The 15,172-nt window shown below is 41.7% G+C and overlaps 1 protein-coding gene across 1 annotated transcript in view; it reads right to left on the bottom strand.

Moving 5' to 3' along the window:
• LOC311039662 (plexin-A4) overlaps window positions 1–10,185 on the bottom strand; it is a 162,184-nt gene extending 151,999 nt beyond the window's left edge. The window contains exon 1 of the mRNA XM_084049606.1: window positions 10,088–10,185. Coding sequence (XP_083905732.1) covers window positions 10,088–10,089 — 2 coding nt within the window. The 5' untranslated portion in view covers window positions 10,090–10,185. The remainder of the gene's footprint in view (window positions 1–10,087) is intronic.
• Between the last annotated feature and the right edge of the window lie 4,987 nt (window positions 10,186–15,172).

A 15,172-nucleotide genomic window follows, 5' to 3' on the forward strand; every position in this document is an offset into this window, starting at 1 on the left:
GATGTCAATGTCGACGTTGGAAAATAGTGAAACGGGAGTGCTTGAAAGAGCGAGCGAAAAGAAAACAAAAAAAAACTGCCTTTCACCTGCCACCAGAGACATTAGCATAACGCTGTTGTCCCGCGGAAACCTTGTACGTCCAAAACCTGTTCCTTTTTTATTATTGTTTTATTAAGTGACGTTTTTTGGCGGCAAAAGCCATTGTTCAGTCAATAGTGGAGCGGCTAAATGCTTTTTATTGGCAAAATCTTTCAGTTGATGATACAAGCGTGAAAATTGGCATGAGCAGTCTCCATGGGTCACTTGACAAGAAAATTGTCCGAGGCAGTTGTAATTTCAAGATGGCGGCCATTTTTCAAGATGGCCGACACCTTAGTGGGCAGTTAAGTGATATGATGGTTTATTTGGTGATACAAGCATGAAAATTGGCATGAATAGTCTCTGTGGGTCACTTGACAATAGGCCACCCACAGCTACTTGACATTTCAACATGGCGGCCATTTTTCAAGATGGCCAACACTTTAGTGGAGCAATTAAGTTATATAATGGTTCATTTGGTGATACAAGAATGGAAATTGGCATGAGCAGTCTCGGTGGGTCACTTGACAATATGCCACCCACAGCTACTTGAAATTTCAAGATGGCAGCCATTTTTCAAGATGGCCACCACCTTAGTGGAGCGGTTAAGCTTAAGAAATCATTTAGTTGGTGATACAAGCATGACAATTGCCATGAGCCGTCTCAAAATGTCATTTGACAAGAAACCCCACAACCACCACTTGAAATTTCAAGATGACTGCCGCCCGGCACGTGGATCTTTAAATGATACCTTTTTCTCATAGAAATGTATTGGGTTGGGGACACGGTGGTGCAGTCGGTAGCGCTGTCGCCTCACAGCTAGAAGGTCCTGGGTTCGATTCCCACAGGGGACGCTGTGGGCACTGGGGTCGTGTTCTCTCCTCATACCCTAGCCTAGGCGGGGTTGGCGAAAGGGCCTTTCTGTGTGGAGTTTGCATGTTCTCCCCGTGTCTCCTAGGGTAGGTACCCTCACAAAAACATGCAGTAATCCTGGTCACTATACTGCCTCCCCCTGGCCAGCCGGGGCGCCTGATGGAGGGGAAGGGAACTGGTTGGAATAACGTGTTCCTTCCACGCGCTACGTCCTACCAGGGAAACTCCCCCCTGTCAGGTGACAAGAAGGTCAGTTGGCTCTCATGCATTGAAGGAGGCATGAGCTCGGCCCTGGCTTCCCTAGGTTGGCAGAGGGAAGGTAGTGCCCAGGATTACATAGACAATTGGCACTGGGTTAGGGTTACAAAATCGTGGGATAAAAATGTAAGTTTAAAAAAAAAAAGAAATGTATTGGGTTCCTCAAAAAGCTCTGTCAAGAGAGGTTGTTTGACTGTGTTTTGTCTGACTCCTCGCCCACAACCTGTCCAGTTTGGTAAAACCTGTAGGAGTTTTCTCCCACTGGCATAGCTCTCAGGGTTCACTGAGGTACACAAGCTCCCTTACCACGACAAGGTAACAGTCACAAGGGAGGATTTATTTTTTAACTAACAGCCATTACATGTGTCAAATAAATACTAAGAAATGGGGAAACAAAAAATATGACTAATAAATGAGCACAGTTGTGGTGCTGATTAGCACAGTTGTGGTGCTGAATGGACAGTGCTCCAACATTATAATTGAGCAATGGCTAATGCTGAATGGCAGTAGCCACAGAACCATGACAAACCTATAGGAACTAAACTGAAAATGTGCTTCACTGTTACGTATGGCAGTGGAAGGCAGTGGAAGCAATGTTACAAAGTAACAACTGAAAATTACACACTAATAGGCCTACACTTGAAAACACAGAGGACAACGGGGAACAACTCTGGCAAAATAAACATGCAAATAGGTTCTAGCAGGGGCAACTACATAGGCATGTGCAACTGAGTCCATAGGCCTATCTGAAGCACTTACACCTTCCAGTACATGCCTTGGTGCACCCACATTTGGTCAACTCCCAACAACTCTCCGCAATAGGTGGAAGTGGAGTCCAGAAGACTTTCCACTTCTCGTCCTGTTCCACCCATCCCCAGTCAGATGGGCTCGGCATTTGTGGATGTCGCTTCAATGCCTGTCCCCACACGTATCCAGCCTCATAAGAAGCACGTTTGGCATGCTCTTTGAGTGCTGCTTGAATTGTGGGATCAAGTCATAATGTCTTTGTTTTCTGGCAAAGAGATCAAGATGTAGATGCTCTCTTTTGGGCCCTTTCCAGCTCTGTGTTGTTGAACCTAAGTTTACAGCTTAAATTATATTTTGCTCTGTTTCTTGTCAATGTGCTTTCTATGCCATCACCTTCATCTAGTCGGGTTAGACTAAGTAAGATAGGCAGAGCATTGATCTTATGAAATAATGGAACATTTCTTGCAATGGTATCATAACCAGTACGATCTTGCTCTCTGTTGAATAAACTCGGCTGAATGAGTTTTTCCTTGGTGACCTGCTGACAAATGAAACATCTGTCCCAGTTAGTTTTCTCAACTGTTATGATGGCTTCTGCCATGTCTGCAGCATAGGCAGAGGCCGAGGGTTTATCCTTTTACCACCTTTTACCAAGCACTTTGATGTATGGGATACAACGAAGTTCGTGCCTTAACCCTACACTTAGTCCGATCGTTCATCCAATGCCATTTAAATCCTGTGCGATCTGTACACCATCCGGTTAACTAAAACCCCATTAACCTTGGCTCGGCTCTCCCGCGCTGGCACAACCTGTCAATTCAGGTGCGGCTATCTAATTGTTTTGGGGTAAATTAGACAGCATTTGGGGTACTAACTTTCAATTAGCTGACATTGAACCCCACTCTGAGTTTAACAGCAGTGATATATCACCAGTGTGCCCTGGTAGTGCGGATATTCACTCTTATCTAATCTATCTATGATCAACAAATCAACACAACTGTATTGTGATGTGTTAAAAGTTGTTCTTTAGCATAATAACAATAATTGTATAATTGCCCTTAATGAAAAAAAAACATACATTTCTATGAGAAAATGTATCTTTTGAGGATCCAGGGGGCGGCCATCTTGAAAATAGAAATTTCAAGTGGATGTGAGTGTTTTCTTGTCAAGCAACCCTTAGAGACTGCTCATGCCAATTTTAATGCCTGTATCACCAATTAAACCATTATATAAGTTACTTACTCCACTAAAGTGTTGGCCATCTTGACAAATGGCCGCCATCTTGGAATTTCAAGTAGCTGTGGGTGGCCTATTGTCAAGTGACCCACAGAGACTGCTCATGCCAATTTTCATGCTTGTATCACCAAATAAACCATTATATAACTTAATTGCTCCACTAAAGTGTTGGCCATCTTGAAAAATGGCCGCCATCTTGGAATTTCAAGTAGCTGTGGGTGGCCTATTGTCAAGTGACCCACAGAGACTGCTCATGCCAATTTTCATGCTTGTATCACCAAATAAACCATCATATCACTTAACTGCCCACTAAGGTGTCGGCCATCTTGAAAAATGGCCGCCATCTTGAAATTACAACTGCCTCGGACAATTTTCTTGTCAAGTGACCCATGGAGACTGCTCACGCCAATTTTCACGCTTGTATCATAAATTGAAAGATCGTAGCACTTAGCTGCTCCGCTACAAGCAGAAAAAGTCACAAAAATATGTTTTGTATCTAAAATGAGTTATTAGCACATTAAGACTCTGCACATGCATACTAGATATGTCAGACATACATGTTAGAGCTAAATTTGAAATAGATGCTGAAACATGTAAGATATATGAGTAGAGCTAGCCATCGCTAGCATATTTTTAGCACTTTAAAACAATGAGAATAGCAGATCTAACCGCTCAAAACGCGTTGAGCTCGTAGATCTGCTATTCTCACATAGCAGATAGGGCATTAATTCACTATATATATATATACAGTATGTGTATAAAAGTTGAAATATGGAGATACAAGGTTTCCGCCCGAAAAAGACAATGGAACCACGGCCTCTGATAGGCTGAGACAGGGAATGATTGACAGGCGAGGTTCAGGGCGGAGGGGTCTCCATAGGGGATCGGTGAGGGACACACTCAGACAGACACACACACACACACACACACACACACACACACACACACACACACACACACACACACACACACACACACACACACACACACACACACACACACACACACAAATGCATACACAGATAAGTCAAACAGCCATCTGTGGTGAGTGTTGACACACACCTACGCATTTCCAAATGAGCCGATTGATTGGTCAAAGTTTGGCAAGGTTAATGAGCAAGATCGCATGCACACACACACACGCACACACACACACACACGCGTGCACGACCGCACGCACACACGCACGCATGCACGCACACAGGCCTCACGGATCCTTTCACCAATCTATAGAATAAATAAACAGCAGAGAGAGAGAGAGAGAGAGAGAGAGAGAGAGAGAGAGACTCTGAGCAGTGAGGTGATTTCAAGGTTGATTGGTAACAACAAACTACTAACAGCAGACTCCCCCCCAACGACCTCTCTCTTCAGTGTACAGAACGTGTGTGTGTGTGTGTGTGTGTGTGTGTGTGTGTGTGTGTGTGTGTGTGTGTGTGTGTGTGTGTGTGTGTGTGTGTGTGTGTGTGTGTGTGTGTGTGTGCATGCATGCAGTGATGGAAGAAGTACTCAATTTTTTTTTTACCCAAGTAAAAGTAGCAATACCACAATGTAAAAATACTCTCTAGTATAGTACAATTTCAGTATTCAAAATGTACTTGAGTAAGAAAAGTACAAAGGTATTGGCATCATGATGTACTTAAAGTACCAAATGTTAAAGAACTCATAATGCAGAAATGTCCCATTTCAAGTTTTCAAAATGCAACAAATTAACACATCTTTTTTAACACAGCAGATCTACAAGCGTTGTGAGCTTGTAGATCGGCTATAGTTTACTCTGTAACAAAGCTGTGTCACTAGGGACAGTAGTCTTAATGCATTGTTAATTCAATGTATGTCACTCTATCTCCCTATAGTGGGACTTCCGCTTCTCTCCTTTCTACAACAGCTTCTTCTTCTTCATTCTGTGCTCGTGCCTGTGTGAGCACACACAACTACTTAATCAATACAGCAATTGATCATGCACTCTCTAGCGCGCACAACAGGTAGTAATACCAATATACACCACAGCCTCTCCTATTGTATGAATCCATCAATATCAGCCTGACTGTCCTCCCCACCCACACACACACACTCTCACGCAGGCATACACAGGCACACGCGCGCACACATTCACACACACACACACACACACACACACACACACACACACACACACACACACACACACACACACACACACACACACACACACACACACACACACACACACACACACACACACACACACACACACACACACACACACACACAGTGGTGTAAAGTAACTAAGTACATTTACTCTAGTAGACTTCAGTTCAATTTTGAGGTTTTATTATTTTTACTTTACTGGAGTATTTACAATTTTAAAATGTTTTACTTCCACTCCACTACATTTCAGTTGCAAATATTGTACTTTTTACTCCACTGCAATTATTTGAACACTTGAGTTACTACTTACATTGAAAACATTCTGCATAATGAGTACTTTCTACTTTTGGTACTTAAAGTACATTTTGATGCCAAAACTTTTGTACTTTTACTCAAGCACATTTTGAATGCCCGACCTTTACTTGTAACGGAGTAATTCTACAGTGCAGTACTGATACTTTTACTTAAGTAAAACATTGAGTACTTTTTCCACCACTGCTCTCACACACACACACACACACACACACACACACACACACACACACACACACACACACACACACACACACACCAACACAAACACACACACACACACACACACCACACACACACACACACCAACACACACGCACGCACGCACGCACGCACGCGCCTCAATATCCTGACAGTACTTGGGGATATTGAACACTATCAAATGCACCGCTCCGGTTTCAAACAGTTAAAAGAATCAATACTGTTTGTTTCACGGTTGATCTTGGTGTTATTGATCAGGGGGGGGGGCATCAAATATCCACGTTGAAAATCAATAATCGCTGTGATGCTTAAACCACCATGGACTTAAACTGGCAAAATAGATGAAGCATCACGTTATATAATGACCAATAAAAAATAAATAAATAGTCCATACCCTATACCGCCTGTCTGTCCAGGCTATGGGACAGAGACGGACTACAGATCTCATAATACCACGGTATTGCCGTTTGTCCAGGCTATGGGATAGCGAGTACAGATCCCGCGGCGAAAATGCTAAAAGACACGTGGATTAAAGCAAAATAATGCCCCAAATGTTTCACATTCAGTCTGTTATACTGTAGCACCACCAGGAGGCCAATTCTTTGCAAAACACATTTTTTGATTTTACTCCAACAGATTGTGTCCCAACATCACGCACATCGATACAGTAGCTCCATAATCATGTGATCAAGATGGATCCGATCAGATTTTTCATATTCCATCTTGATTGGCTGATATTTACATCTAAGGTTTGCAGGAGTGGTCAACATATTGTGCAATAACTTCATCAATATGAATCCTTCAACTTCTACAGACTCCACTCACATCTACAATGAATGAATTCCGAACTTTGCTGGCCCACAATAACCTACCTGACCTGGCGGAGACCTGTGCTCCGATGAGCACTCTTTCTAGTTTACTCTGTAACAAACAACGGACGTGTGCCGAAACTGGAAGACAAAAACTATAGTCAAACATGCTGGTTGTGCCATGCACACAGTCAGTGGTCAAATTTACTTGTGTAAAGTAAATTTACTCAAGTACTGTACTTAAGTACAATTTTGAGGAAAAAAGTACAGCAAATTGGAACTACTCAAGTAAAGTAAAAAATACCTGTACTTCTACTCCACTACATCTCAGAGGCAAATATTATACTTTTAGTCCACTACAATTATTTGAAAACATAGTTACTTTATAGATTTTTTATATTATTACAAAACATACATTAACCACTTCAGCCCTATGTACATTTTGGCCATTTGAAAACAGCCGATCTAAAGCTCACAATGCGTCGCATCCTGAGCTTGCAGATCTGCTATTCTCAAAAGATCTGTATACATTTGAAAACTTGAAATGGGACATTCTGCATAATGAGTTGTCCTTTTGGTACTTTAAGTACATTTTGATGCCAATACTTTTTTTTTTTTTTACTCATGTACATTTTTGAATTCCGGATACTTGTAACAAGAGTATTTCTACAATGCAGTATTGATACTTTTTTACTTAAGTAAAACCAATACCACCACTGCCCACGGGCCTAGCTAGTGCTCCCTGCCATCCAACTGATTCCCATCATAAAACACCAAACACCAGCCGTTCCTCCACATGGATAACACAGTGAGTCATTATAGTAGTTGGTGTATTTCAATATGTTTCCTGGTCATGCACCAGTGGTCTGAACAGAACAGACAAACATGAAGAAGAGGGACTTTGAGCCTGAGACCACGGCCTCACAGGGGCTCTCACTTACACCCTGACCCGCCAGGAGAGGGGAGGGAGGTCGATCAAATGGATTGCTCTGTGTGTGTGTGTGTGTGTGTGTGTGTGTGTGTGTGTGTGTGTGTGTGTGTGTGTGTGTGTGTGTGTGTGTGTGTGTGTGTGTGTGTGTGTGTGTGTGTGTGTGGAGGCAGGGTGGCAACTGAGCCCAACTGTGATGGAAGTTGGTCACTTGATATTTTTGGCAGTGGTGGGAAAAAGTACTCGAATGTTTTACTTAAGTAAAAAAGTATCAATACTGCAATGTAGGAGTACTCTGTTACAAGTAAAAGTCCGGGATTTAAAATGTACTTGAGTTGAAGTACAAAAGTATTGGTATCAAAATGGACTTAAAGTACCAAAAGAATAAGTACTAAAATGCTTGAAAATAGCAGATCTACAAGCTCAACAACGTGTTACGATGTGACGCGTTGTGAGCTTGTAGATAGGCTATTTTCAAATAGCCTATGTATAAAATAGGGCTAAATTGGTTAATGTATGTTCTACAATGTAATAATTTATTACTGCAAAGTACCTAGTAACTAAAGTGTTTTAGTGGAGTAAAAGTATAATACTTTCCTCTGAGATGTAATGCAGTAGAAATAAAGGTATAGCAAATTGGAAATACTCCAGTAAAGTAAAAGTGCCTCAAAATTGTAGTTAAGTACAGTACTTTAGTATGTTAGTTACTTTACACCACTGGGGTGTGTGTGTGCGTGTGCGTGTGTGTGCGAGCGTGTGTGGGCAGGGTGGCAACTGAGTCCAACTCTGATGGAAGTTGGTCACTTGATATTTTTGGACACACAAGAGTGGGCATGTTGGCAGAGATGAGACAGATGGTCTCATCATTTCCCTCAAACCGACCCTTTCATCCATTTTTAAGGGGAGTGGTTCCACTATACGATCTATCAAGAAGACCGTTTGAAGGTGTGCAATGAAGAAAACTGCTGACACACGCACACAAACACACCTGTGTGAATTAACTGCACATACACACACAGAAACACACATAGATCATCACGCAAGCACACACATACAGACAAATGCATAACACACACACACACACACACACACACACACACACACACACACACACACACACACACACACACACACACACACACACACACACACACACACACACACACACACATTATATCCAGCACTCCAGGGCACAAGAAAGCAATTTTCAATTTAACGTGGAAAGGGAAATCTACTGGGCCCCTATGGTCCGTAAGAACCATCTCCACTGGGATCTGCCACGTGTGTGTGTGAGAGAGAGAGAGAGAGAGAGAGAGAGAGAGAGAGAGAGAGAGAGAGAGAGAGAGAGAGAGAGAGAGAGAGAGAGAGAGAGAGAGAGAGAGAGAGAGAGAGAGAGAGAGAGAGAGAGAGAGAGAGAGAGAGAGAACAATAAGGTAAACAGGAGAAATGGAGAGTGAGATGAATGGATACATGTTTGAGATGTCAATTTATTCATTCATGTTAAGCGATATTCATTAATTCATTTGAATGTTAAGGGATATTCATTAATTCATTCACTCATTCATTCATTTGAATGTTGAGATATTCATTCATTCGTTTGAATGTTGAGATATTCATTCATTTGAATGTTGAGATGTTCATTCATTCATTTGAATGTTGATATATTCATTCATTTGAATGTTGAGAGATATTCACTCATTCATTCATTTGAATGTTGATATATTCATTCATTTGAATGTTGAGAGATATTCACTCATTCATTCATTTGAATGTTGAGAGATATTCACTCATTCATTCATGTGAATGTTGAGAGATATTCACTCATTCATTCATGTGAATGTTGAGAGATATTCACTCATTCATTCATGTGAATGTTGAGAGATATTCACTCATTCATTCATTTGAATGTTGAGAGATATTCATTCATTTGAATGTTGAGAGATATTCACTCATTCCAGGTTGATCTCCTGCAGGCTGGACCAGAACCAGGTGGACTTGGCACTGAGCCCTGCGGTGCGCTCTCAGACAGCTCTGGTTTCAGTGATGTGTAAGTGATGCCAGTGGGTTTGGTCTGGTAATGGATCTAAGGGGGGCGCTGGCACCATGCCGGGCCCCACGAAAGCTATCCGAGGCCTTGGCCGTGTGTGGCTGGATGAGGGCCTGAGTGGATGGAGGGCTGGGGAGGAACCCAGGAGGATACCCACCCAGACCCTAACACACTGATACATGTCTGGGTCTGGAGGGGGGGGTGGGGGTGGGGGGGGAGAGAGAGAGAGAGAGAGAGAGAGACAGACAGAGAGTGAAAGAGACAGAGAGAGAGAGAGACACACAGACGGACAGACAGAATGTAGTAGTGAGAACGAAAAGAGGGAGTGTCGGACAGTGCTTGTATGGTTGTTCAAGTGTAAGCGTGTATGTGTGTGTGTGTGTGTGTGTGTGTGTGTGTGTGTGTGTGTGTGTGTGTGTGTGTGTGTGTGTGTGTGTGTGTGTGTGTGTGTGTGTGTTCATCATTACTTACATGTTGTGTAGGACACACCAGCCACAGTGGGGGTCTCCTGATCCCAGACATTCACTGCAGGTCGAGTACTGACCACAGGCCTCCACTGGAACCCTGGACAGCTGCGCACACACACACACACACACACACACACACACACACAAACAAACACACACACACACGGTTACATATGGCCCATACAGTCATATTGTACTAGGACAAAAACGTATTGGGATGAGTCGAACTTTGAAAATAAATCTAATCATGTCAATGCCCCGACAGCCAAGTGGTTATGGTGCGTACCACATGGCTGCAACATTAACGAGCACCTGGTTCGATTCCCAGCTGGCAGAACCAGTTGCTGAATGTCATTCCCATACTCTCTCCCCCCACTATCGCTGTCAAATGAAGGCTTAAAAATGCCTCAAATAATTAAAAAATATGTTTTTTAGATGAAATAAGAAGTTGTTGAGTTATTATGGAGCATCTCTACGTGTCTTTGTGTGTATTGTATGTATGCCTAAACATGCATGATGAGCATGTGCATGTATGTACTTGTATGTGTGCATGCATGCGTAGATGGCAGAGGCATGAGTACAGATACATGAACTACTGTAAGATACAGCTAAGAGTAGCAACACTGCAGCTATAGGAGTAAAAAAAGAAAGTAGAATAAAGAGTCCAGTGGAGATGATTTCAAAGTTAGGCCATTTACTTGGACATCACACCAGGACAACAGTTACATAGACCTCAGGCTGGCAAGCACCAAAAGCTGACCATGTTGTTCTCCCCCCACCTGGTACTTATAGCTGCCAGACTGTACCATCAACTCCCCAGTGCAGGGGACCGTGACATCTCCCCACTAACACTAGAAGATATGTATACTATATACACTCTCCGACAGTACACTCAATACCAATTAATCCTTAGCAAAAACAGGTGAAAAGAAATGTCTAATCAACTACAGACATACCTAACAAAAAAGCCAAACTAACACAAACAAATAATAATTCCAAGCACACCCCTCTGTCTTCCCTGGCCCGTTGGTAAAGTCTGACAAGGTAATTGCCAGGCTTAACAAGATGATGGACATCAGCTTGGCTATCCTTGTGTGCACTCCCTTAAAGCCCGCCCCCAGGAAGTGGACCTTAGTGAGGGGGGATTACTTCAGCTCAACTACAGTAGGCTACAGTACTTAAGTATATATTTCTGTATAAAGTATAGATATTTGTTGTATCTGTACTTTACTTGAGTATTTATATGTATGGATACTTATGACTTTCACTCCACTACATTTCAAAGACAATTGTACTTTTTTTTTTGGTACTTTTTACTAGGAAGGGAAACCAAATATTATGAATTAAGCACTTAAGATATTTCAAATATGATCAGAATAGTAGAGCTACAAGCTCACAATGCATTTTGATATGTTTTGAACATTTTTGGAAAATCTTTTTGGTGGGAAGCAACGCATTGATATTAAAAAGAAAATGCACCTTGTATTTCTCGTATTTTTAAAAGCATGTGCTCCATTACTTTAACTACACACCTGTACTGTACACCTGTGGTACAGCATAGTAACATATGGTATAGTAAAGTATGATTCAGGTACCGTCTACTAGTGTTGATTTTGACAGCTAATTTTGATTCCGTTTTAGTCATAGTCTTTTGAATCAAATTCCATTTAGTTTTAGTCATATTTTAGTCACCGGAAATGTTTCAGTTTTAGTTGAGTCGACTAAATATCATAAGATTATGGTAAAACACTAAAACATATTTTGCCAGTGCCTTTATGCCGTCATAATGGCTGATTGACATGCTGAAAATAGCCGATCTACAAGCTCACAACGTGTCGCAACGCGACGCGTTGTGTGCTTGTAGATCTGCTATTTTCAGAGCGCAACAACCGAGAGCAACCAAACATAAAATGACTTGTCTTTTGGTTCTACTGGATCTCTTCTACACTAGTCCCTCACTAACATTTTAGTCTAGTTTGTATTTGTTGACGAAATTGTCAATATATTTAGTCTTAGTTTTAGTCATCATAGCTTAGTTTTCATTTAGTTTTTGTGTAGTTTTCGTCAGTGAAAAAAAGTAGTCGACGAACATTTTTTTGTCATAGTTTTAGTCGACAAAATCAACACTGTTCTAAACCTGCATAACTATGCCTATAGGCGAATCCACAGAGCGCTGTCTGTAGCTGCGGTGTCGCAGTGCGGAGCGGCACTCGCTTGACACCGCAGTTATATGATTGCCGCTTTGTGGATTCGTCTATAGGAGCTACTGTATACAGTGGACCTTTTCACAGTGTTGTATTGTGTGTATGCAAAAAAAAACCAGTTCAAACTTTTCTCATTTTCCTCGCGCGAAGGCAAACATAATTTATCCATTTCTACCAAAGGATTGAAAAGTAGAATTGCACAGAGGGAGGGATGAATGGGTTGAATATCTTAAAACGTTTGTCTCTCTGTCCTTTGCCTGGAGACATGACAGGGCGGTAAGAGTGTGTGCGTGTGCACGTGTGTGCGTGCGTGTGCGCAGTGGTGGAAGAGGTACTCACATGTTGTACATGTTGTAAAAGTAGCAATACCACAATGTAGAAATACTTTGTTACAAGTAAAAGTACCAGTATTAAAAATGTACTTGAGTAAAAGTACAAAAGTATTGGCATCAAAATATACTTAAGTACTAGAAGTAAAAGTACTCATTATGCACAATGTCCCATTTCACAAGTTATCATATTATGTATAAAATGCTTTGAAAATAACAGATCTACAAGCTCACAACGCGTTGTGAGCTTGTAGATCTGCTATTTTCAAATAGCCAAAGTATATATAGTCTGAAGTGGTTAATGTATGTTTTTTTAGATAATAATCGAAATCTACAAAGTAACTAGTAGGTTTTCAGATAATTGTAGTGGAGAAAAAGTACAATATTTGCCTCTGAGATGTAGTGGAGTAGAAGCAAAAGTATTGAACATGGGAAATACTTCAGTAAAGTATCACAATTGTAAAAGTCAAAATTGTACAGTACTTGAGAACATGCACTTTCCACCACTGTGCGTGCATGGCTGCGTGGCTGCGTGGCTGCGTGCATGCGTGGTGCTTTCAGTGTGTGATGATGATTAGCACATAAATCCTCGTGCTCGTTAAGGTCTTACAGTGGGTGTAAGATCTGCTGTACAAAGCCGGTGGGTGTAACCCTCACTACACACGTATTAATATGCTTTCACGCTTTAATAGCATTATTCCTCTTATGCATGGCTTTTTAAACCGCTCCAGCCCCCCATATCCACCCAAATCCCAGGCTAATGGAAACATATCTCATATTATGTCGCGTACGTGGGTTGATCCGACACCAAAACCAAAACCCTTTGACATCTCAGCAGTCTTTCCTCTCTAAGCCAGAGGGTTCTCAGCCCTTTTCATGGATCAGGGCCCTGGTGGAAAAAGTACTCTAATTTCAATACTGCAATATAGAAATACTCTAATTCAGAATTTATTTGAGTAAAAGTACAAAAGTATTGGTATCAAAATGTAGCCTACTTAAAGTACCAAAGTAGAAAGTACTCATTATGTAGAATGTCCCATTTCACAAGTTTTCAAATGTATACAAATCTTATTTTGAAAACAGCAGATCTACAAGCTCACACTGTGTCGCATCGCGTTGCATTGGGAGCTTGTAGAAATGTAATCTTGACCATCAGGTCAAAATTCATGTCAGATCCTGTGTCTAGGTGAGACATGACCTTTGACACGATCTAAATGTCTCAATAGAAGAGCAAAATACAACCACCTCAATTATATCAAGTTATATTGTATTAACATACTCTACCATACAGATTGTATAAGTTATATTTTATTAACATACTCTAGCATACAGATTGGACAACATTAAATTGTATTCATAAAAACAAAGTTACATAGTTACAGTGCTGCTGTAAGTTTCCCGTTGAGTTGTGGGAATATTCACAGTCGTGAATATTTGTTATGGAAGTGTTACTGTTCATCTGTCTTGTAGAGGGAATGTGTAACCGGAGTTGAAGAAAACAAACTTTAATGGGATCATTCTTCTTGGATATACGGCCTCTGTGTGCGTGCGTGCGTGTGTGTATGTGTGCATGAGTGTGTGTGAGTGTGTGTGTGTGTGTGTGTGTGTGTGTGTGTGTGTGTGTGTGTGTGTGTGTGTGTGTGTGTGTGTGTGTGTGTGTGTGTGTGTGTGTGTGTGTGTGTGTGTGTGTGTGTGTGTGTGTGTGTGCGCGTGTACAGTATGTTTTCACCCTCAGTGTGAATGTGAAGTGTTGTCTGAAGAGAAATGCTCTCATATCTAGCAGAGGTATAAATGTCCTTGGCTGATATATGAACAGCTCTGGGCGGGGGGCAGATAGATGTGTTTACTCTCACTTTCATCTAAAACTCTTATTTCAAGTCTGAAGTGTTGAGTCTGGGCTTATAGGCACACACAAACACACACGCACACATGCACACACAAACGTATGCATGTGCACGCACGCACGCACGCACGCACGCACGCACGCACGCACGCACGCACTTTCTTTTATACACCTCAGAGGCAAATATTGTACCTTTTTACTCCACAGTTTCTTTGTATATTTAGATCATTAATACAAAGCATCACACCACTTATTTCATACTTCTATTCAAAAATAGCCGATCTACAAGCTCACAACGCGTCGCATCACAGCAACGTGTTGTGAGCTTGTAGATCGGCTATTTTCGAGCAGATATATTTTACTTTTACATTTCGTACTTACTGTAAGTATATTTTGATGGCATTTACTCAAGGCTTTTACTCAAGCACACATTTTGAATACAGGACTTTTAACAGAGTAGTTCAACATTGTAATACTTTTACTTACTAAAAAAATAAAATAAAATGGAATACGCCTTCCAACACTTGTGCGCTCACACACGCGCACGCACACACACGCGCGCTCGCACACACACACACACACACACGCACACACACACACACACACACACACACACACACACACACACACACACACACACACACACACACACACACAGAGCAGCTGTGCTGTGTGTGATTCCCTCCTCGTCATAAGCCCATCTCCGTCCCACG

This window comes from Gymnoscopelus microlampas (assembly GCF_963454915.1).
Source record: "Gymnoscopelus microlampas genome assembly, chromosome: 23".
Classification (NCBI taxonomy): Eukaryota; Metazoa; Chordata; class Actinopteri; order Myctophiformes; family Myctophidae; genus Gymnoscopelus; species Gymnoscopelus microlampas.